Source organism: Macrobrachium nipponense, chromosome 11 (genome assembly GCF_015104395.2).
Source record: "Macrobrachium nipponense isolate FS-2020 chromosome 11, ASM1510439v2, whole genome shotgun sequence".
Classification (NCBI taxonomy): Eukaryota; Metazoa; Arthropoda; class Malacostraca; order Decapoda; family Palaemonidae; genus Macrobrachium; species Macrobrachium nipponense.
The window spans coordinates 82,127,959-82,151,022 of NC_061087.1; the positions used below are offsets into that span (position 1 = coordinate 82,127,959).

The 23,064-nt window shown below is 41.6% G+C and overlaps 1 protein-coding gene and 1 long non-coding RNA gene across 2 annotated transcripts in view; one reads left to right on the forward strand and one right to left on the reverse strand.

The window, feature by feature from the left end:
- LOC135207310 (uncharacterized) overlaps positions 1-23,064 on the reverse strand; it is a 112,630-nt gene that overhangs the window by 46,596 nt on the left and 42,970 nt on the right. The window lies entirely within an intron of this gene.
- The window catches only part of LOC135206408 (alpha-methylacyl-CoA racemase-like), a 59,593-nt gene that overhangs the window by 10,024 nt on the left and 26,505 nt on the right, over positions 1-23,064 (forward strand). The window contains exon 3 of the mRNA XM_064237800.1: positions 22,827-22,970. Coding sequence (XP_064093870.1) covers positions 22,827-22,970 — 144 coding nt within the window. The remainder of the gene's footprint in view (positions 1-22,826; positions 22,971-23,064) is intronic.

The following is a 23,064-nucleotide window of genomic DNA, read 5'->3' on the forward strand; positions in this document are numbered from 1 at the left end:
TGCCCTTGGTGTTCTAGGTACCAATACGCTCGGTAAGACTCTCGCGAGGACGTCTCTTGAAGATGCTCAACGTCCTACGCATTGAGACGTGAGGAAGCTTTTGCCGATGCTCGACGTCCTACACGAAGAGACGCTCTGGAAGACGCTCGACGTCATAAACATTGATAAGCTTTTTGGAAGACGCTCGATGTCTTACACATCTGGACGCTCGCCAGGACGCTAGCGAGGACGCTCGCCAGGACGCTAGCGAGGACGCTCGCCAGGACGCTAGCGAGGACGCTCGCCAGGACGCTAGCGAGGACGCTTTTGAAGACGCTCGGCATCCTACACGTCATGACGCTCGGTAGAGCACTGGCCAGGACGTTCTTCAGAACGATAGGCGTCCTACGCATCAGACGTTCGGCAAGGATTCCTGCAAGAACGCTCTTCAGAGGGCGTCGTCGAAGTAGAGGAAGGAGTTTGGTCTCGTCAAGATGTCTACTTCGCTTTCTACGAAGGGAGCGTTCAATAGAATCCATCACTTGATGAATTCCAGGAAAACTGTAAGCAGATTTCGGTGTCATAAAACGCCTCGTCTGCTTTCGGGATTGCGCTGCCGAAGGGGAACATTAAGGTCCTTCCTGTCGTAAGCCCAGTCTCTGATTAGGAATCTTGCCCCTTCCTCGATTTCTGGCGGGAATCGGAAAACTATATGCTCGAATTCCTGGATTACTTTCTGTCATGTAAATGGGTTAGTTCTCATTGACAAAGATCTTCATAACATTTTATCGCTTAAGCGGATAAGCTCTCATTAACAAAATTCGAGAGAGCTCTCATTCATTAGAGAGAATTTTATGTTCAAGTGACTACAATACTTACGTATTTTATCTTTGCGTCATATTACTAATGTAGGGTTCAAGTCATATACGCATATCATGGTTACCTCTACAGATGGCAACCGAAAAGACGGTTATTGTAAATGTATTTAATCGGTCCTTCCTGCAAACTTCCAGGAGTTTCCGCTGTAAGGACAACGCTAAAGGTATTGTTACAACAACACTAACTCAGCGTCGGCATCTAGCGAATTATGTTTCGCTTAAATATGCCTGCTTGAGAATTTCCTTATCGATAATAGTAACAAACCTATTCCTTCGTAGAAGAGAGTAGCTGGTAACTCAGGCAGAATAGTGCGAGACGAGAGGTTGCTGTCATTGTGGAATACGCAGTATATTTAATCGGTACTCCAGGCAACTTTCCAGGAGTTTCCGATTTAACATTTGGTTAATTAAGCGTAATGTTACGACAACACAAAATCAGCTTCTGTATTTAGCGAATTTTGTTTCGCTTAAATATGCCAACTTGAGAGTTTCTGTTCAAATAATGTAAAATCTATTCCTTAGATGAATAGAATAGCTGGCAACTCGGCATAAGACTGCGAGAAGGTGAACATAAGCTGCTGCCTGTGACTGTCACAGTGTCACCAACTCAGTATCAGGTAGCTCGCTGTTAAGCTCTGTCGGTTACGTCTCTCTCTCCCGCGGGATTGATTGACGAACCATATCTCTACCCTACAATCATGACTTTCGCCTCGGGTTGAGGGGATTTCTAGTAATCATGAATAAACACGGACTTCCTATTGCTAAGAAATTTTCAACAGAGATATCTCTTAGACCTGTTCAGCGCTGCTTACCGCACTGTAACAGAATTCTGTACGAGTTTACCGCGGCATAGCACTATAATAATGCTCTCCTGCTTATGCAAAGCGCAGCCTTATTAGGAAGGAAGCATGCTTAGTGAAGGGAATGGATGGAGTCTGCTGGGGGACCCATTTCTCGCTGGAGAAGCTTGTTTCCCTGAATAGACTGCAATTCAGACCTCTACAGTTTTTTCCTGCAGGAGGACTGAAATAACATCAAAGATCTAGAAATAATTCTAAACATCTCTCAATGGGTTGACGATCACCTCAGGTGATACCGAGAGGGTGCCAGGCATCCGGACAGAGGTACAGAGGTCCTGGCACATAATCTAAGAGAATTGGAAGCAATTTGGTTGGCTCTCCAGTTCCTCGAAGAGTGAGTTTTTGGTCGATTGGTCCAAATCATCTCAGATAATTTCGCAGCTCTCTCATATCCCAAGAAGAGAGAGATGGTTATCGACATAGGCACGGAACGTAACGATCCTCAAGAGGTTCGTTACACTATTGCACGTCCGTGCGGATCTTCTCGATCGGCGGCAGCAACTACTGAAGTCCTGAGTAATCCTCGTCTTAGAAGTATGTCGAGAGTTGTGGAGACGTTGGAGACGTCCTTTCGTAGATTTCTTCGCAATATTGAAGACGAAGAAGCTTCCTCTACGTTGCCCTCCCTTATTCTCGATCCGAGAGCGGTAGCATAGACGCAATCATATAGTATGGAATGGGGATAGTTGGTTAGTCTCTTTCCCCTATTCAAAAGCTTAGGAAAGCTGATAAGATAATCGCTGGCGTCAGAGGGAGCGAGAAAGACGCTGATCGCCCCATGTTGGCCTTCGAGAGGCTGGATTCACAGAGGTCACGTCCTTCAGAGGGCATTTTCCAAGGACCCTTCCCGAGAGAATCGGTCTACTCTAACAGCCTCACTTCGAGAGGTACCTAAAACCTCTCCGCTCTGAGTCTGGATGCGTTCAGACTGTCGAGAAGCGAGAGGATCTTCAAGATTAATTACAAGTCTCATTGCCAAAGCAAAGCAGTGCTGCATATTTTGCAGTGTACCAATCGGAGTGGGCCGATTCTGGAGATAGTGCAGGAAGAATGACTGCTCCTACACCTCCACCTCTGTGAATTACTTTACCGTCTTCCCTTTCCGTCTGAATTATGGATAAGCTAACAGTCCCAACGATTGTAGAATACGGAAATATGTTGTTGACGGCCTCTAGGCTCAGAGATTCGGATCTGTCAAACAACAAAGCCCTTCACGATCTTTGAGGTCTGCGGAAATCTTGATGGAGCTTAGACGTAGTCTGAAGTTCTTGATGTCAAAGCATTTCGAACCTCTCCTTTCTGTAAACTTAATACACGTGACCAGAAAGGCTAATTTTCTAACCACTCTAGCTACGGCATTGAGGGTTAGTGAGGTTTTAGCCATCATCAGAGGTTTTGGCTTTAGAGGACATAATTCGGTGTCCTCTAAGCCTTCCGTTCTTGCTAAGAACGAAAACCCGTCTAACCCTTGGCCCAGAGGCCTGGAGATCAAGGGGATGGCACAAATTATTGGGCAAGAGCCACAGAGAGTCCTGTGCCCTGTCGGGGCTCTCAAGTTTTATCTTGATAAAACTAAAGAAAGTCAAGGTCATTCGGACAATCTGCGGTGTTCCGTAAAAGACCAGACTTGCCCATGTCGAAGAACGCCCTGGCGTTATTTTTAAGGAGTCTTTCTAAGAGGCTCATTCGTCATGTTTGAACAAAGATTTGAAACCTTTTAAAGTAAAATGCTCACGAGGTGAGGGCGCGGCCTCGGAAGCATTTCAACAGAGCATGACACTCAGTAATATCCTGAGTGCCACGTTTGAGCGAAGCAACTCTGTGTTCGCTTCACACTCCCGACGGGATGTGAAGACGACATATGAGATCTGCGAGTCGCTAGGACCATACATATCCGTAGAAATATTATTGGAGGCAGGAAGCAGCACGAATCCTATCCTATAGAAAAGGGATAGGTGTGCTTTTAACTTTGAAGGGTTGGTCGCTTGAGGCGCTTTCCCTTTCGTTAGCCTAGAAGTTATGGGACTAACTTCGATAGGTTAGGTCAGGTGGTGGTTTTAGCTTCGTTGCCCTCACAGTATGGTCAATATGGTCTAGTCACATTGTGGTCACGCCCCCGTTGACAGATCATCTAAGCGCACCAACTACACAGGTCACTACCTTGTTGGTAACTCTAGTAAAGCAAAAGCAGACTTCGGTGACAGTAATCAAGAAGTCAGCTATGCTAACAGGTAAGGAATCAAGATGTCAATCATCTGCACTTGAGGTGTTTCCTAAATCCTTCTATTCTGTCCCTTCCCACCTCCAATGGTGGGATTCAGCTATATATATATCTGACAGGTAAGTTTCATGAACAAAATGTTATTGTTATGATACAATAAAGTTTGTTCATACTTACCTGGCAGATATATATAATTAAAGTACCCACCCACCTCCCCTCAGGGGACAGTGGTATGAAAAATCTGAATAGAAAATGGGAATGATTCCTGATATCCGCCTCCCAGCGGCGGGAATGGGTACTAACCACCTGGCCGCCCACTGCGTGTGCCGGGAGTTTTGAAATTCTGTCGGACGTCGGAGAATACAGCTATATATATATCTGCCAGGTAAGTATGAACAAACTTTATTGTATCATAACAATAACATGTTTAGATTTTGTACATGAACTTTCCTGTCAGACATATACTTAGCTTACGTCTCTGACGTCACGACAGAATTCAAAACTCGCGGCTAACGCAACAGGTAGGTCAGGTGATCTACCTTACCCCCCGCCGCTGGGAAGCGGGTGTAAGAACCAACATACCTTTCTTGTCAGATTTTTTCTGTCGTCGGTGTCGACCACACCTGTTGTCGGTACCTCTTGACAGTTGGATTCTTTTCTCGTTTTCGCCCTGGATTGTTTCTACGGACTTTTGGTGAAGTACCCGATCTTTTGGCCTGGCATTCGCGATTTGTGGACAGTTATTTGACTTTTCTTTGGATTTTTTCTTGGATTCATGATGTCTGATGTTGATACTAAGAAAACTGCTATGTTTAGAGTTTGTTGTATGACTGAGTGTAAGGTGAGGCTACCGAAAGCTGCGGTAGACCCTCACACGGTATGTTTGAAGTGTAGAGGGAATGAATGCACCTTTAATAATCCTTGTAATGAATGTGAAAAGCTGAATGAGGATGAATGGAAGTCTTTGTCTTCCTACTTGAGGAAGCTTGAAAAGGATAAAGTTAGGAAAGCTTCTTCTAGGAGCAGTAGTAGATCTCGTATTAGCGAGTTGGATATAGATAATCCTATTTTAGAAGTAGCTCCTTTGTCAGTTTCAGCTCCTGCTCCCTGCACCGAAGCCGAAGATGCGCCTTCGGAAGTGGCCTCCATGAAAGCCACCATTCGCAGTATGGAGAGGAAAATCAAACAATTAGAAGGTAAGAGTGATTCCAATAGTGATTTGTGCAGTGGAGGGTGCGTCTGATCGGCTCCCTAATGCTTCCAGGCCTAGACCTCTTCCAGACTCCCAGTCCCAGTGGAGGAGGAAAGTCGAAAGCCGCAGGAAGGTTAGGGAGCATCCCCACCGGTCAGGCGTCCCCTCGGTAGCTCCTGTTGATCGTTCCCAGGCTACCTTGGATCGCTCCAAGAGAGAAATATTGCGCCAATGCTTCTCGTCTTCGCCTTCGCCTAAACTAGGATGGAGCTCTTCGGAAGCCTCGCGCCCTTCGAAGAGAGCCTGGAACGCTCCCTGTGCCCGTCCATCCAGCCCTGAAGTTTTTTCGGAAGAGCCTGAGGTGGAAGCGAAGAAACGTAAGAGATCTCAGGAGTATCGTTCCCCGAGCAGAGATCGAGCCTCGTCACCTGTTCAAGAGTTTGTGAATTCTCCTGCAAGGGTGTTGGCTAACCTTCAGGCGCAGATTTCGGCTCTGGCTGGCTCTCTTAGCGTGTCGTCTCGTCGTAGGAAGGACGTCCTCGCTTCCTGTAAAGAAATCCAGGCTCCCCTCTCCTGACTCTCGCTATTCGACGGAAGCGGCGCGCTCACCTGTGCGTTCGGATTCTCGCCGGAGACTTTCTGCTTCGGACAAGATCCCTTCTGCGTCCAAGCGCCATTCGCCTGACAGACAGGTTTCTCCTTCGGACAAGGAGCAAACTGCTCGTAGGAGATCTTCACCCTACAGACGCTCTTCTCGAGACAGGATCGCTCCCCTTGACAGGCGCCAAGAGCCTAGTAGGCGCTACTCGCCTCGTAGCCGCTCCTCGTCTCGCCTCCACTCTCCTGTTGACAAGCGCCCTAAATCGGACAGGCGCTCTTCGCTGGACAGGCGTCAAGAGCTTGTTAGGCGTGTTTCTCCTGGCAGGCGCTCTTCTCCTGACTTTCACTCTCCTTGAGTCAGGCGCCGAGATCCTAGCAGGCGCTTCTCCCCTGTAGGCGCTCACCTAGTAGGCGCTCGTCGCCAGAGATCCTCTCTCCTCGGTTCAGGCGCCAAGAGCCTGGTAGCCGCTTCTCGTATGGCAGGCGCTGTTCGCCTGGTAGCCGCTCTCCTTTGGATAGGCGCCAAGAGCCTGATAGAAGTTCTTCTTCAAACAGGCGCTCTGCTCCTGACAGCCGCCTTACTCCGGTTAGGCTCCAAGAATCTGGGAAACGCACTCCTCCAGACAAGAAGGATGTTGCAAGTAGACACGTTTCTGAAGCTTTGTCTCCAAGACGTATACGTCTTACTTCCTCTAGAGACTCCTTTAAGAACAGTCGCGCCTCTAAGGATCATGAGGGTTCTTCAGCTCAGGAAGAACAGGACCCCTCAGAAGAAGAAGGACCAAAAGACTCCTCTGTTTCCTCCTATAAGAGGCTGACAGATTTGCTCCTGCAAGAGTTCGGAGATATCCTTTCTCCTGCTCCCCTTCTCCTCTTTCGTTATTCTCCACTTCGAAGACGTCGAAGGTTTCGTCTTGTGTAAGGATGAAACCTACTGTTTCCATGAAGAAGGCGCTTAGAGGTTTTGGGGAATGGCTCCTTTCTAAGGAAGAGAAAGGGAAGACGGTTTTTTCTTTCCCTCCGTCTAAACTGACTGGCAGATTGGGATTCTGGTACGAATCGGGCGAGCCTTTAGGCCTCGCTTCTCTCTTCGTCTGCGGACCCTCGGACTCCTTCTCTTCATTGGTGGATTCTGCTCGTCGTTCCGCCCTCTTGACCGCCAAGACTACGTAGGGGATGATGAACTTGACCACCTACTGAAGGGAATGTTCCGAGTCCTGGAAGTTTTCAACTTCCTTGATTGGTCTATAGGAGTTTTGGCTAATAAGACCCAGACCCCTGATTCTCTGTCTCCTGAAGATCTTAACTGCGTCCTTACTTGCATGGACAAAGCAGTGAGAGACGGATCGAGTGAAGTCTCCTCACTGTTTGGAGCTGGAGTTATTAAGAAGCGGTCTGTCTACTGTTTCGTGTTTCTCACTAAGGCAGTTTCACATGCACAAAGGGCCTCGCTTATGTATGCTCAACTCTCTCCTCTTCTGTTCCCAAGAAAATTATTCAGATGTCTCGAGTGCCCTTTCAGCTAAGGCTACTCAGGACATGTTAGCCCAGGCGGCCAGGAAACCTTGCTCTGTCTTCCAACCCAAGGCCAAGAAAGAGACTCCTCTGAGGCAGGAGCCCTTTCGAGGAGGACCCGCTGTCAGAGGTTCTTCAACCAGAGGAACTAGACCTTTTAAGAGAGGTAAAACCTTCTCTAGGTCAGTCAGAGGGAAGAAATAGTGATCAAGGACTCCAGACATCAGTGGGTGCCAGACTACTGAAATTTGCCGACGTCTGGGCCCACAAAGGGGCAGACAATTGGTCCCTATCGATTGTCAGCAAAGGATACCTCATTCCCTTCTCGTCAAGACCACCATTGACGACAACTCCGAGGGAGTTGGTGGCCAAGTACAAGGACCCCATCATGAATCAAGCCCCTTTCTCTAGCAGTAGATCTCATGCTAGAGAAGTAGGCTATAGAACTAGTGGAAGATCCCCGCTCTGCGGGCTTTTACAACAGACTATTCCTAGTTCCGAAGAACTCAGGAGGATGGAGACCGGTTTTGGATGTAAGCGCCCTGAACGTCTTTGTGGAAAAGAGGAAGTTTGCCATGGAGACAACTTCCTCAGTGTTAGCGGCTCTTCGTCCAGGGGACTGGATGGTGTCTATAGACCTTCAGGACGCTTACTTTCATGTGCTGATCCATCCTTCTTCACGGAAGTATCTACGATTCATGATGGGAGGAAACATCTTCCAATTCAAGGTCTTGTGCTTCGGCCTATCGACTGCACCCCAAGTTTTCACGGGGTTAATGAAAAACGTGGCGCAGTGGCTACATTTGGAGGGAGTGAGGGTGTCGCTTTATCTCGACGACTGGCTAATCAGAGCAGAGTCTCAAGAAAGATGTCTGGAGGACCTTCAAAAGACCCTTACATTGGCAAGTTCTCTGGGACTTCTGGTGAACTTCCAGAAGTCTCAATTAATCCCCAGTCAAGAGCGGATCTATCTGGGGATTCGGATAGCTTCTCTGGCTTTTCGGGCTTTTCCGTCGCCAGAGAGGATAGCTCGTTGCTACGAGAAAATAACGACCTTCCTAGAGAAAGATGCATGCACAGGCGAGGGAGTGGAAATGAGTCTGCTGGGGACCACTCTCCTCGGTTGGAGCAATTCCGTTTTACTCTAGGAAGGTTGCATCTCAGGCCTCTACAGTTCTTCCTATACATACCAGAACTGGAGGCGTCTCTCCCTAGATCTGGAGTTCTCCTTCAAGATCTCAAGGGAAATCAAGAGAGACCCTTCGGTGGTGGAACAACCCACTTCGTTTTTGTGGAAGGAATGTCTCTTTATATGCCGAACCCCAGCCATGTGTTGTTTTCCGACGCATCGGAAGCAGGTTGGGGAGCGACGCTCGGGACAAGAGAAGTGTCAGGCACCTGGAAGGGGGATCAGGTGTCCTGGCACATCAACAAGAAAGAGTTGATGGCAGTCTGGATGGCATTGAAAGCCTTCGAGCCCCACGTCCAAAATGCAGTAGTGCAGGTCAATTCGGACAACACAACAGCCTTGGCGTACATCAAAAAACAGGGGGGGACGCACTCCTTCTCCCTGTACGAAACAGCAAGGGATCTTCTGCTGTGGTCTCAAACAAGGAAGATCAGTCTTCTCACCAGATTCGTACAGGGAGAAAGGAACGTCAGGGCCGATCTCCTGAGCAGGAAGAATCAACTCCTGCCTTCCGAGTGGACCCTCCACTCAGAGGTATGCCAAGACCTGTGGAGAAGATGGGGCAGACCTCACATCGATCTCTTTGCAACAGCAAGGAACGCAAGAATCGAACTTTACTGCTCCCCGATCTCAGACCCAGGAGCAGTATCAGTGGATGCGTTTCTCCTAGATTGGACAGGTCTAGACGTCTACGCCTTTCCCCCCTTCAAAGTACTAGGACAAACCCTCAAGAAATTTGCTATCTCGGAGATGACAAGAATGACGCTAGTAGCTCCGTTCTGGCCCGCCCAAGATTGGTTCACAGAGGTACTGGAATGGTTGGTGGACTTTCCAAGAGCACTTCCACAAAGACAAGATTTGCTCAAACAACCCCACTTCGACAGGTATCACAGAAACCTCTGACAAAAGTCTTGTCAGAGCGAAGGGGTTTTCGACAAAAGCTGCTAAGGCTATCGCCTCAGCTAGAAGACCCTCGACCCTTAAAGTCTACCAGTCGAAGTGGGACGTCTTTCGCCGGTGGTGCAGGAACCAGAAGTTTTCCTCTTCCAGTACCTCTGTGACTCAGATAGCAGATTTCCTAGTTTTCCTCAGAGAAAAATGCGGTTTTGCAGTATCTACTATCAAAGGATACCGAAGCATGCTGGCTGCTGTGTTCAGACATAGGAATTTAGATCTTTCGAAAATAACAAAGATCTTCATGATCTATTAAGAAGATCTTTTGAAACTTCCAAGAAAACTTCGAACGAAGTTCCAAGTTGGAATCTGGACGTGGTTCTTCGTTTCCTGAGGTCCTCTAGGTTTGAACCACCACATTTAGCCTCCTTCAAAGATCTTACGAGGAAAGCTCTCTTTCTCATGGCTTTAGCATCCGCTAAAAGGGTTAGTGAGATTCATGCTCTAGAAGGAAGGGTAGGTTTCAAAGATTCCGTGGTTTGTTCCTTCCTTCCTTCGTTTTTAGCAAAGAATGAGAACCCCTCAAATCCTTGGCCAAGGAACTTTGAGGTTCGTGGTTTATCTGCCCTAGTAGGGGAAGAACCTGAAAGAACTCTTTGCCCTGTTAGGAGTTTAAAATACTACCTTCAGAAGAAGAAAACCCTTAAGGGCATTGAGGACAGACTATGGTGCTCTGTAAAGGACCCCAGCAGACCATTGTCGAAAAATGCGCTGTCTTTCTTCATTAGAAGTGTTGTGAAAGAAGCACATAGATCTTGTAATGAAGAACATTTCAAGCTCCTAAAAGTCAAGGCTCATGAAGTGAGAGCAATTGCCACTTCCTTGGCCTTTAAGAAGAATATGTCTCTTCAGAATCTGATGAAAACTACATTCTGGAGATGTAATTCAGTATTCGCCAACCACTACCTAAAAGACGTCAGTATTACGTATGACGAGTGCTTCGCGTTAGGCCCGTACGTATCGGCGGATTCGGTGCTGGGGCAGGGAGCTGGAACATATCCTTAGTAGTTTTTTTTCCCTTGTTTTTGTTAATTGAGTTCTTATGGTTGTATGAAAAATGATGCAGGTAGGCATCTTTTTTCGTTTCGTAATACTAATAACTTTAGTTTGGTTAGGTGATCGGATTTGGTTTGAAGCTCCCTGCGTTGGTATGGACAGGTTCTGTCATAGAAAGAGGGCGAACCCCCATTGACTTGATCCGACTTGGATTCTACTAAGTAAGCGGATATCAAATCCTGTTAGTAGACCCAAAGAGTCTTTTCAGCTGTAGGTCACGCCCTCGCTGTAGCTCTTATGGCTATGCACACTAATAGACAGTATCTATGAAGTCTTCAGCCTAAACAGGTAAGAACCAAGGTTATTTTTATCCTACAACAGGTGTTGTTTACCTTTTCTTTGTTATTTTCTGTCTTGTACCCTCCACCAAGGGTGTCAATCAGCTAAGTATATGTCTGACAGGAAAGTTCATGTACAAAAATGAAATTGTTATTTTACAATAAAGTTTTGTACATACTTACCTGGCAGACATATACGATTGATGGCCCGCCCAGCCTCCCCTCAGGAGACAGGTATAAGAGAGAAAAAATCTGGCAAGAAAGGTATGTTGGTTCTTACACCCGCTTCCCAGCGGCGGGTAAGGTAGATCACCTGACCTACCTGTCGCGTTAGCCGCGAGTTTTGAATTCTGTCGTGACGTCAGAGACGTAAGCTAAGTATATGTCTGCCAGGTAAGTATGTACAAAACTTTATTGTAAAATAACAATATCATTTTTGCCAAGTGACCATGTAGTCTTTGTTAGATTTGCTGTTCATACATGCGCGTGGTTCTCTTGACATATAGATTTTGAGTGATCTGATGAGAGGATGTAAATTTTTGTGTATAGTATCGGGATATGTTAGATATTTACATAAACAATTAGATAGGGAACAATTTTCCTTTCGTCTTCCAGTGTTGCTTCTCCTCCTCCATTAACCTACCTGACAACCTAGGTTGATCCCTCTCTCGGTCTTTGTACTGTGCCCTCTTTGCTCCCTATGTGGTTCAGGAGAAAAATAATAATTGACATAGATTCTTTTATTAGTTAGAATTTCAATCGAAAATATGAATTAGGGCTGTTTTCTATTGAACCCTCCCTCCTCTGGTATCGTCCCTAAGCATACAATAATCCTACCCCCTCTTACTCACTTTTCATCTCTGTCTCATATTCGTTACCTTGTGACATTTATTCCTTTTTGTAGAGCGGCTCTTACTTTTCCGCTGCTTACCTATCTAGAGTTAGCCTGGTGATAGCTCAACTCTTGCTTCTCAAGTATTTGCCCTTCGGATGTATTTATGGTTATGTGGCTCCAACTTGAAATGCAAGAATCCTCTTCCTCCCCACCCCCGGTACTTACTACGTACTAGGATCCTGTGACATCTTTGCTGATGTTATGTGGTCCTCTGGTTATATTTTAGGGGTTTCACGGTGGCCTTGTTTCAACCGTGATATGGTTAATTCTAATTTTGTTATTTAAGTGGTGCATAGCTCACTTTGTTCCAGTTTCACTTCGTTTTGCTGAAGCTGAATTAGGTAACCAGTGCTCTTGAGTTTACTTCTACCTTGGCTCCTGTTAAAACAAATAAGAACTTATAGTGATTTTGGTAGAGTGTGTTATCATGAATGTAGAGCCTTTGGGAGATAGATTAACAGTCGAAGAGAAGTGGAAACTGTTTAGTGTACGCTGCTCTCAGATGCCACTAGATCTTTTTCCAGTTTTGAAACTGCTTAGAGCTGGTTAGGTCTTACGTACGTTATATTTTTCACCTTCCTCTATTCAACTTGCAGTTTCCAGTTCTTGGACCTCGGAAGCTAAGATGCCTCTCATATGTAAGGTAATTTGGCCTAATTGTGAGGCAACAGTACCTTTGAATTAGGTATTTCATTCTTAGCGCTGCAGCTTGATTACTGTAAGAGTAATATTTATTTATATGTATGTAAGTAATAACTTTGTTTACATGTCTAGATGTGTATATAAATATGTAGATACAATGTCTGCTCTTTCTGCATCCCCCCCATTTTCTTGGGTATGTTATAGGCATATAAGTCATAAATCAACATAGACAACAATAATACATTAAGCTAAGCTATCCCAGGTTTTTAATATACCTTAGGCTAGGGTAACATAGGTCTAAATGTTATGGGTTAGGCTTTCATACCTAAATACGTATAGATAATGGCCTAATGGTTTCATAGCCAAATTTTAGGACGTATTTATGGATATATCAATCTATAACAATTAAATAGTACATTAAAGATATGATGATAATACATAGTTATATTAGTCCTGGAGATGATAAATCTACTTTCGAGTCTATTGGGAGGAATGTCTTTTCTTTTGCAACTCTAACTCTTGTAAAGTAACAGAAACAGTTGCCTAAAATCATATGGTAGCCCTGCTCATCCATTAGTACGGTGGTTTCCAACCTGTAGGGCGTGCCCCCTTGGTGAGGCTTGAAGGGCTGCCAGGGAGTGTTTCAAATGCTTGATGAAGGGGATAATTATATCTGAAAACTATTAATTATGATGGAATTCAGAATTTCAAAATACTGAGAAAATATTTATGATATAAATATGACATTTAGTTGTCTAAATATGTAAACTATTTCAAATTCTATATTAAGAAATTAATTATTAAACTATTATAAAAGATAACAAAAGTAACATTTTGCAAATATGAAAACTACAGTATTTAAGGAAGGGGGGCCGCAGAGAATGTGCCATTCAATGAAGGGGGGCAAGAATTAGAAAAGGTTGGAAACCACTGCATTAGTAGGTGTTTTTGAGAGTGGTCCATCATTGTCTCCTTAACCACTAAATGTTAAGCTGTCACCTTGGATGTCTTGAATCAGGAAGTTAGAAATTCATGGCACCTTTTGAAGTCTTCCCTTTAGGGTCTAGCCCCTATGGCTTTATTGCACCAAAGTTCCTTGTAGAACTTCCCAATTTACTCTTGAGTTTTGCTTCATTAGAGTTCTGGCTCACATTTTCAGTGAAATTTGTACAAATGTAACCTAGTAGGGATGGTTCTCAGGGAAAGATACACTGTACTTTTTGTTATATAATTACCCCATCAAATTCTTAATATCCCTCTCTCCACACTCTTCACACAAAAAAGTTCAGAGTTTGGAACTAGTTTGGATAGTTGTTATGCAATGAGGGCGTCCAACCATGGGCATGTTCTGTCTCAATAAGTTTATTCATACTACTCCCTTTTCAATGAGTCATTCAGTTGGGTCCTGGCAGCTTTTCAGAAAGGCAAAGGATAAGTTCTGTCGCTATATAGGACATGTACTTCCACATTGTGGTGCTCCTTTAGTCGGAGTAAAGTATTCTTCCATGTTCTCCCATGAGTTTAATTCTTAGTAGTATGGATTCATCTGTTTCGTATCGAAGTACAGTAGTAACTTGTACTTCAAACTTGATATGTTCCAGAAGGCTGTTCAAAGTACGATTTGTTCGAAATATGAAACAAACACAGTAATACCCCGAATGTACGCGATTCGATTTGTGCGAATTCACAATAGCGCAAACATTTGCGAACCCTCTAGAAGCACTGCAAAACCCTGCAAAAGTGTTTGTGTTTAATTATTATGCAAATTTTTAAATTTTAAAGCTTTTCTGTATCAAATATTTATTAAAAATGTATTATTTTCATTTTTGTACATGCATAAATATACAGTTAGTGCATATATGTACTTTTATAAGATGTGATACCCACTCACAAAGTTACTGCACTTTTCAAAGATGATATCCCTTCAGAAACTTTGTTTAATTTCTGTAATACGTACTAATATACTACAATTAGTATAAGTTTTCATGCTTTTAAGGGTAAAATCAGTTCATGTGTATGCTATTCATATTTTTGAAAATAATACAAAGGTAGTAGGTAATTCAGTGTTAGTCACTATATAAGACCTTCTTGATCAACTAGTAAAACATATCAGAGATATAACAGAGTTGTCATTCTGTGAAAATTACTTTCTTGACCTTGGAGAAAAGTGCTGGTACAATCTGTATGTACTATGTTACGTAATTACAGCACATACAGTTAATGTACTTTCAGGAGAAGTGATCCCATTCGCACTTTTTAAAGATGATACCCCTCCAGAGTTTTACCTACATGACAAAGATGATACCCCTCCAGAGTTTTACCTACATGACATATCTCTCTCTCTCTCTCTCTCTCTCTCTCTCTCTCTCTCTCTCTCTTCTCTCTCTCTCTTGTTCGTAGTCAGCTCTCACACTAGTTCATGATTTTAAATTTATTTAATTTTACTTTCACCCTCTGTAAACATTACTTCTGTACATAGTACATGTCTTCTTGATTTTATTTGTGTGACTTGTTATGACTGACTTATGAAGTTTACTTAGTGATGCAAAGAAAACTTTTACTCAGACAGAAAAAGAAAATGGCATCCCATTAATAAGAGGTAACTTTAGTATATGTGCGAAAATGGATACGGATGTACATATTAGTTACTGTAACTATTTTCATGCCAACCATTTATTCCTTGTTTAAGGGTAATGTATTAAACTAACTTTTAAATCTAATTCCAGTAACTTTAATTTCATTTAAAAGTTAGCCTAATACTTAGGGAGCATGATTAGTGTAATTTTTTGTGTTCAAACTCTAGAAGTAAGCATTTAGTAGCAATTTCAGAGACCATGCCAAACTTACGCGAAACTTCCCCTTGCGCGAGGGGTCTGGAACCTAACCTCACTTAAGTTCGGGGTATTACTGTATCCCCATAAGAAATAAAGGGAATCAGGATAATTTGTTGCAGCCATCCCAAAAAGTCCCCCTTTTCACATTTTTTCTATTATTAATGCGTTCAAAAGTTAAATTAAGAGTGTAAAGTAATGAAACTACATTACATGAAGTAAAATTTTCTAAATTTTATTTTTTCTGTGTACGATTTACGAATTTTGGTAAAAATGGTGCCAGCCTGCTGGGGGATGGAGGGAGGAGAGAGGGGAACCCTTTGAGCAAACCAAATTGGTTGCAGTATGCAAAGGTTGATAACAAAATCAATTTTATTCACATACATGTATTAGGTACAAGGAATATAGTGTGTGTGTGTGTCTGATTGTGTGTCTGTGTTTACAATTGGATCTCAAGTGTGCGAAAGAGATTAATTATACCACAATACATCATCTTACTGTTGGCAAACGGCAGACTTTTAAAACAAACATGAGGATTTTGCAAACAAATAAGAATGCAAGAAAAGGAAAGAGAGATAAAATAGATAAAATAACTTTTCACAAGGAAGCCATTTCATCAAGCAATTGAAGGCTTGCAGAAGCTGAAGGCGGAGCCAGTTTGCTTATTACAAGAGCTCAGTTACTTTTACGATAGTAAAAAATTGTAAAAAGCAATTGTCACTATATTGGTATTTTACCGTAACAAAAATAAAAGAGATTTGGGTAAATCGAGTGTAAGTGAAAGAAATGGGTGAATAATCATCCCAGATCAGCTGATAAGTCAGTGGAAACCAGAGCTGTTTTCCCTCCCTCCTCCTCACTCTCTCTCGCTCTCTCCTCCATCCTCTATCTCCCTCTCATCTTCTCGGCTCATCCTCTCTCTTCCTCTTCTCTCTCTCTCTCTCTCTCTCTCAATTATTTATGTGAATTGGTACTGCTTTTGCATACATATTATAGTAAAGATTTTACTGTCTCTTCTCTCCTCAACAATACCACAACGCACGATAACTTGAAATCATTCATTCATTATTCCTCAAAAATATAAACGCTCTCTCCCTCTACCTCAAGTTAGCTGTGTATCACCACAATGACAAATGATTTTGTTAATCACTTGTGCTAAATTTTATTGTGAAAAGCTTTGCTATCTCATTTACTATTTTGTCGATGTTGTTCAACTAGAGTGTCTCACTCGGCGCACCGAACACTGGCTCAATTAAGACTTTTTTTTCTTTTGTTTTGTATTGCATTTGATTGTTTTCATATTTTATCATTAAGTTAAATTTATTGGGAAATTCCCTTTTTATGTGAATTGTTATTGCTTTTACGTGCATACAGTAATATTTTAACCCTCTCTTCTCTTTCTCTGCTCATCATATCAACACTCCCTTGTTCAGTCTCAAGTCAGCTAGCTGGTCGTGACATCATCGCGTTTGGGTACGATTTATACATCTTTTATGCTAAATGTTATATTGAAAGCTAAATTTTATATTAAATGCTTTATACTTTATTTATTTTGTCAGATATTGTTATCATTAAACTATATATTGTAAATGAAGAAAAAATTTAATACAGTTTAACGTGTAAGACCCAGTAGGCCGTCGAATGCTAGATAATCAGTCAGTTCAAAGTACGAGGATTTATTCGACAAATGATACAAAATTTTCTTGAGAACTTTGTTCGAAAAACGGAAAGTTCGACATAAGAAACGTTTGACAAACAAGTTACCACTGTACTGCGGTTCTACCATATTTAGAGGACTGGGTATGTCTCACTGATTTGTTATAATGAGAATTTTGTTTTATGTCTAGTGTTAGGACTGGAATTTTTGTCAAGGCTGACTATCTATGTAACCCAGTCAGTTATTTATCTGAGGATGAGGATCTCTTGTTGAAAGTTATTTTTCCTTTTTTTTTCTTTTTTTTTACAACAGATAGAAGGATAACAATTTTCTGCCACTGTTGAGAACTATACGGGTTGACCTGTAGACCTCAAAAACCCTTACACTGTCCTCAGATGTCTTGGAGGCAGATTAAGGGACCATTCTGAGAAAATTTGGCGTCAGGAAGTGGAAGTGTAAACATCCTACAGCTCTTGACAGTTTAGAATACTAGTCTTATGCAAGTCTCAATTCTGATAGAAGATAACAAGGAGAGACAAATCAAGTATTTTGTTCAAGCTAGCAAAGAACTACCTTTTCCTTTAGACAGAGTCCAATAACATCATTCCATTTTCTCATTGTGTCCTAAGGAGAAACCTTGGTACTGGAGATCAACTCAGCAGTAAGGGCAAGGTCTCAAGTCAGATGGTAGTCTCCTCTGCCTGAGGTTTGCCAGAAGTTGTGGAACTTTTAGGGAGACCCAAACACCCATCTCCTCTGGACTGCCCAAAACACTACACTACCAGTTTACCGCCCTCCATGCCAGGATCATCGGGCATGGGCAGTGGATACCTTCCTTCTAGAATGGTCGAATTTAGACCTTTAGTTTTTCTCTGTTGGCTGTTGTTGAGGAAAAACTCAAGTTGATGATTTTGTGAGTGCATTCGTGGCCCCATGGGAATGGTTCCCCTAACCTTCTTTCCTGATGTTTGATGTTCCTTGCCTCCTTTTGTCAAGGAAGGATCTTTTCAGTCAGTCTTATTTGAGAAGATTCCATGAAACCTCCACATACTTCATCTCACTGCATGGGATTGTCAGTTGCCTGTTAAGAGGTAAGGGTATTTCTGGAATGGCCAAGGAAGCAATTCTTAAATCTAGAAGGCCCTCCTCTGTTAGACTTGTGTATCAATAAAGTGGTTAGTTTTTGTTCTTGGTGCATGTCCAGAGTGATATCCAGCACCCATTCCACTGTATACATCATGAGTTAAGCTCTACCAGTATCTCAGGTATGTAAAGCAATTTTCTGTCACAGTAGTCAAGGATACCACTTTACATTGCTTTCAGTTCTGCATCTTGCTGACTGGAATATTGCTCACAATTTTAAAGTTTGATGAGGATTTCAGTCTTTTGTGCTGGGAATTTCATCTCAATCATTTTTTACAATAAAATGTAGATGTAAGCCTTCAGATGTTAACATAACCTCAGTTAAGCCCTTTGATAAGGCATTGCTTAAGAACTGAAGACATTTTCTTTTTTTCTACCTCTTGTTGTGGCAAAGTGTATTAGTGAACTTCAAGCCCTTTCTTATATGGGGGCTTTGTTCTAGTGGTAAATCCATTCTTTTCTCTCTTTGATTAGTGTGAAGATATAGAGGAAGATGCCCTTCCTAGTTTGGTTTCAGTTTCTAATTTAACAGCTTTCATAGACAATGAAGTAGCAGCTGTCTTTATGTCCAGATTAGACCTAGTAAGAGGTTATAGTACTAGTGAGCTTCAAGCCTTATCTCGTGCTTTGGCTTTGCTCAAGGGCAACCCACCCAGCCTCCCTACATCTTAGTGGGTGGTCATGAAGAAATATGACAGTGTGTAAACATTCCAGCACCATCTGGTGGGAAATAGATGAATACAAAGACAGTCCTCGCGAGTTAGAATGTGTATTTTGATTTTTTTTAAATGGCAATCGCTCCAAATAGCTTGAAGATAAAACTAACTTTAACAGTAGGTAGGTATCCAAATAATTAATTTTATAATGAAAATTATATTTTTATTTATATCATCATGTTACAGTACTTTTGCTCCTATGCATTTTTTGCACAGAAATTAAACATCATCGGTGTCAATGCCCATGATCATTGCCATTATGTCAAATTTTTCTGTATGTGGTTAGTTGGGGAATGGGTTCTCTGCACTCATATATTTTGAGCACTTTGTATTGTATTTCCATGTTTTGCAAGTCCTCATCTATACACTTTCATGATCATTTGGTCCTTTTCACTGGTTGATATTCTGTTGGTGTGCTTCTTTGTCTATCACTTCTCCAGTTTCTTACTCCTCTCACTTTATCACAAAGCCAAACAACATCAGTCTTTATCTTAGTTTAATTTGCACTCAGAACACTACACCTCTCAGCTACTTCTTTTGTAAAGTAGTCTACCAGATGTACTGCAGTTGTGAATCTTTTAGCTATTTAGTAATTATATACAGTACTATACAACTCACAACTAAGAGGTCCAATTGTCTTTCCACTTTATTGAGACAACCATTATTTTTCTTCCAGCCCCTCTAGTACCTGTTTCACATTCTTGTATGAAGGTAAGAGGAATGTGCTGCTTCACTGCTAACATTTCTTTCATTACAAGTTCTATACTCTATTTAAACTTCAATCCTAAGTTTTGCCTTCAGTACTTTTATTTTTTATACAAACCAAAATCCACTTTCTCATGCTTTTTCTTTTTGCTTTGTTGCAGTTGCTTTTTAATACTCTCTTCTCCATTTTCTGTTTTCTGGAGATTTATAAGAGAAATTCCTTTGGTCTTCCTCTTGGTACCAGTTTTTCCATATAGAGTACAACAGCTTCCAGCAGCCTTGCTAAGTGTATTTCTTTTTTAACTTCCTCCACCATCACTCTTAAAACTTTTTTTTGTTATATATATGTTACTATTGTTTTTGTAGTGAATATATCCGGCACCTAATGTATACTATAAGAACTATATTAATGGTTTATTTTGGTACTGTACTCTCAAATATCATCTCAAGATACACTGATATACTCATATGACACAACTTCCATTGTGTAATGTATTTCTTGGTAGTTATTGTAAAGATGTCCTCTGTAATTTATCTGGGGTGATGATAAACATATATTAAATTTAGGTTTTCAAAACTTCTCTGCCAGCTCATTTTCCCCTCCAGTAATCTTATCTATAATTTCAAATTTTATTGTAATTTTCTGCATATTGGAAAAGAAACCCACAAGATCACTGAGTTTAGCTTGTTTACTTGTAAGCATTTACATAGTATTTTACCTAACACTTGAGTACTTTCAGGCCCCTAGCTGTGGCCCTTTCATAAGAGAGGATTAACAAGTCTCAAGAGAATAGTAACTAGAACAGCCATCACATAAATGACAGCTCAACAAGAAGTTCCAGAAGACTGCTGGGCCTTAACCCAGTCTGACCACCTACACATCTTGAGAAAGGGCCACAGCTAGGCCCTGAAAGTACTCGAGTGTCAAGTAAAATACTATGCAAATACTTACTAGTAAACAGGTGATACTTAGTAATCTTGTGGGTTTCTTTTTTTCATCTTCAGAAGAAAACTGAAAGAAATTTTTTTGTTTCTGCATATTGCTATTGCAGTGCTCTTACCTACCCTTCTTGTTACATCTTTTATATTCTGTCCACTTATATTCTGATCAACTCTCCGAGTGCCAGATTTTCCAAAAACTTTCAACAGATATCCTGTTATTCTTAGGGCAGAAGAGACTTTAACCTTGGCAGGCACCTCTTATAGCAGAAGGATACTACAAAATTAAATCAGTGGGTAGAAGGGACTCTTCAGCCTTGGTAGGCAACCCTTCTAAGAGAAGACTACTCTGAATACAAAACTTGTTCTCCAACCTAGGACTGCGCTATAGCCATTATACTGTGACCTCCCATGGTCTTGGGTTTGAGTTCCCTTGCCTAAGGGTACAATCAGGCATTTATCCTATTTTTTTTTCACTTGCTTGTATTTTTGGAAAGTCTGCAAGACAGGCTGATGAGGAAGCAAAAGTTGTGTGGTAGATTATCAAGAAAGTACCTTCATCTTTACCTAATTTTTCCCTTCATAGTGTTTTAATTTTAAATCCATCCTGATTGTCCTCCCTCAGTTTTAGCGGCAAACCTGGCAGATTTATTTTATCTTACAAGGTGTGCCGGCCCTGCCTTGTCGACCTGTTGCTTCAGGCATTTTTTTCAATGCGTGGTGATGTTTATTTATGCTCTCAACAGAATTTTATAGATAATGTGGATACTGTTGTTGTTAACGGCAAGTGGGCCCCCTGTTATTCGTGACTCATGCAATCATGGATTTCTCTTTGGACCCTATCTACCCATATTCGCAGGAAATTCGCCTATTTGCAGTATTTTGCTGAGAAATATCCAGAAATTCCTGGGTTTTGTAGTCAGTTTCATCACAAAATGCACTTGTGGTAAAACTATTAAAAAAAAATCAGGTATAAAAATTCTAGTGGGTTTTTCTTGAATTTTACTTACCAAAATAGGCCGTTTTCAGTGTTTTTTATAGGGGTTCCAACTATCCGCAGATTCTAACTATTTGCGGGGAGGGTTATTGTTATTTATTGTTCTGTTGATTTTTACAAGGTTACTGTTATGTGTCTATTTATTGTTTTGATATTAATTTTAATTCTTTCGGGAGACATTGAGCAACCCTGCGCCTGTTACTCATTACAGTAAGAAAAACTGCAAAGTATGTACTTTACAAACATTGGGGCTTAAGGTCAAATTTTCAGGATCTCCAAAGTTGTGCCCTTAACTACAATTTGATCTTTTTTATCTGAGACTCTTGTGAGTAGTAACAAGTCAGAGGTTGAGATTTTAATCCTGGGGTTTGATGTCCCACTTGCACAAGGTATGGCTGTGTACACTAAGTCCAGATGACATATTTATTGTGAGAAAAATTTGGAGTGTAGTTGCAAGAAGTTCTTTGTTTTATAATGTTCAGTAAGTTCTGCAATGTTTACATATTTGCTTTTTACTACAATCCAAACATCAACGATTCTATAGTATATGACTGTCTCTTGGAAAGGATTAGTGTGACTCAGTCACAGGATTCAAAAGCTTTATTTGTTATTTGTGGAGGCAGTAATGCAAAGCACAGTAAGTGGCGAAGTTCAAACTCCACAGATCAACATGGCTGGTCTGCTCTGGAGTTTTGCGTATCCTCCAATTTTGTCCTGCTAATTTAGAAACCCATGCACTTTTCTGGTAATAGATTAGACCTCATATTGACAGATGTTAGAGCTGTTGTCAGATCCAAGGTCTGTGAATATTTAGGCACTTCTGATCATTGTGCCATTGAGATGAACATATCTGTTAATCAGTATATTACTAATTCCACCTTTGGAAAAACTTTCTGGCTATTTTATTAATGTATTTCTCTAGAAAGGTCATCAGATTTAGGACAAATAACCAGCCATGGTTTTAATGATACATGTAGATGAGCCTACCATGGCAAACAGACCAAATTCCACACAGGGAGACAAAATAATTCAAATGAAAATTACACCATTTTTGTTGAGTCTCGCTGTGCGAATAGAACTTACCATCCAGCCGAGAGCAATTACAATAATTCCTTGAAGGGGAAACTTGAAGGAATTACTCAGCCTCATCTATGGTGGACCAAATTGGCATCATCTATCTTTTGGTCAGGCTTGCTTCCATTCCACCACTACTAACAGATGATGGTAGATTGGTTACTGGCCCTAGGGAAAAGGCTGAACTGCTTCATCAAGCTTTTGAAGCTAAGCAATCAGCTGAGGATGTCCCTCTCCCTGATATTAGTCACCCTCAACCTATTCTTAGAAAATATGCATTTCCCTCCTGGGATGGTAAGAAAAATCTGGATAGCTAGGGTGGAGATCCGGAAATTTTCTTCCCTTTGTTTTTTTAAAAAGTTTCTTGTGTGTTGTCTCCCAAGATTAGTAGATTCACAATTGATCCATGGTGATTCATTTTAATAACCATTTCATTTTACTAGATTATATAGATTCTCTACAGAATAAGTATGCAACTAGATGAATAAAAATAATTTGTTTGCAGGTGTAATGGAGAAGATTGGTTTGGGTCCTGTAGAGCTTATGAAGGAGAATCCCAAATTGATTTATGCAAGGTTAACTGGGTTTGGCCAAACTGGACCTTATGCAAACATGGCAGGTCATGATATTAATTATGTTGCTATTTCAGGTACAGTACTGTAATTTGTTTAAATTTCCTTAACTGTTATCATTAAGAATTAATTGCTTTGGAAATTGTGATATTTGTCACTTTTCTTTGATGT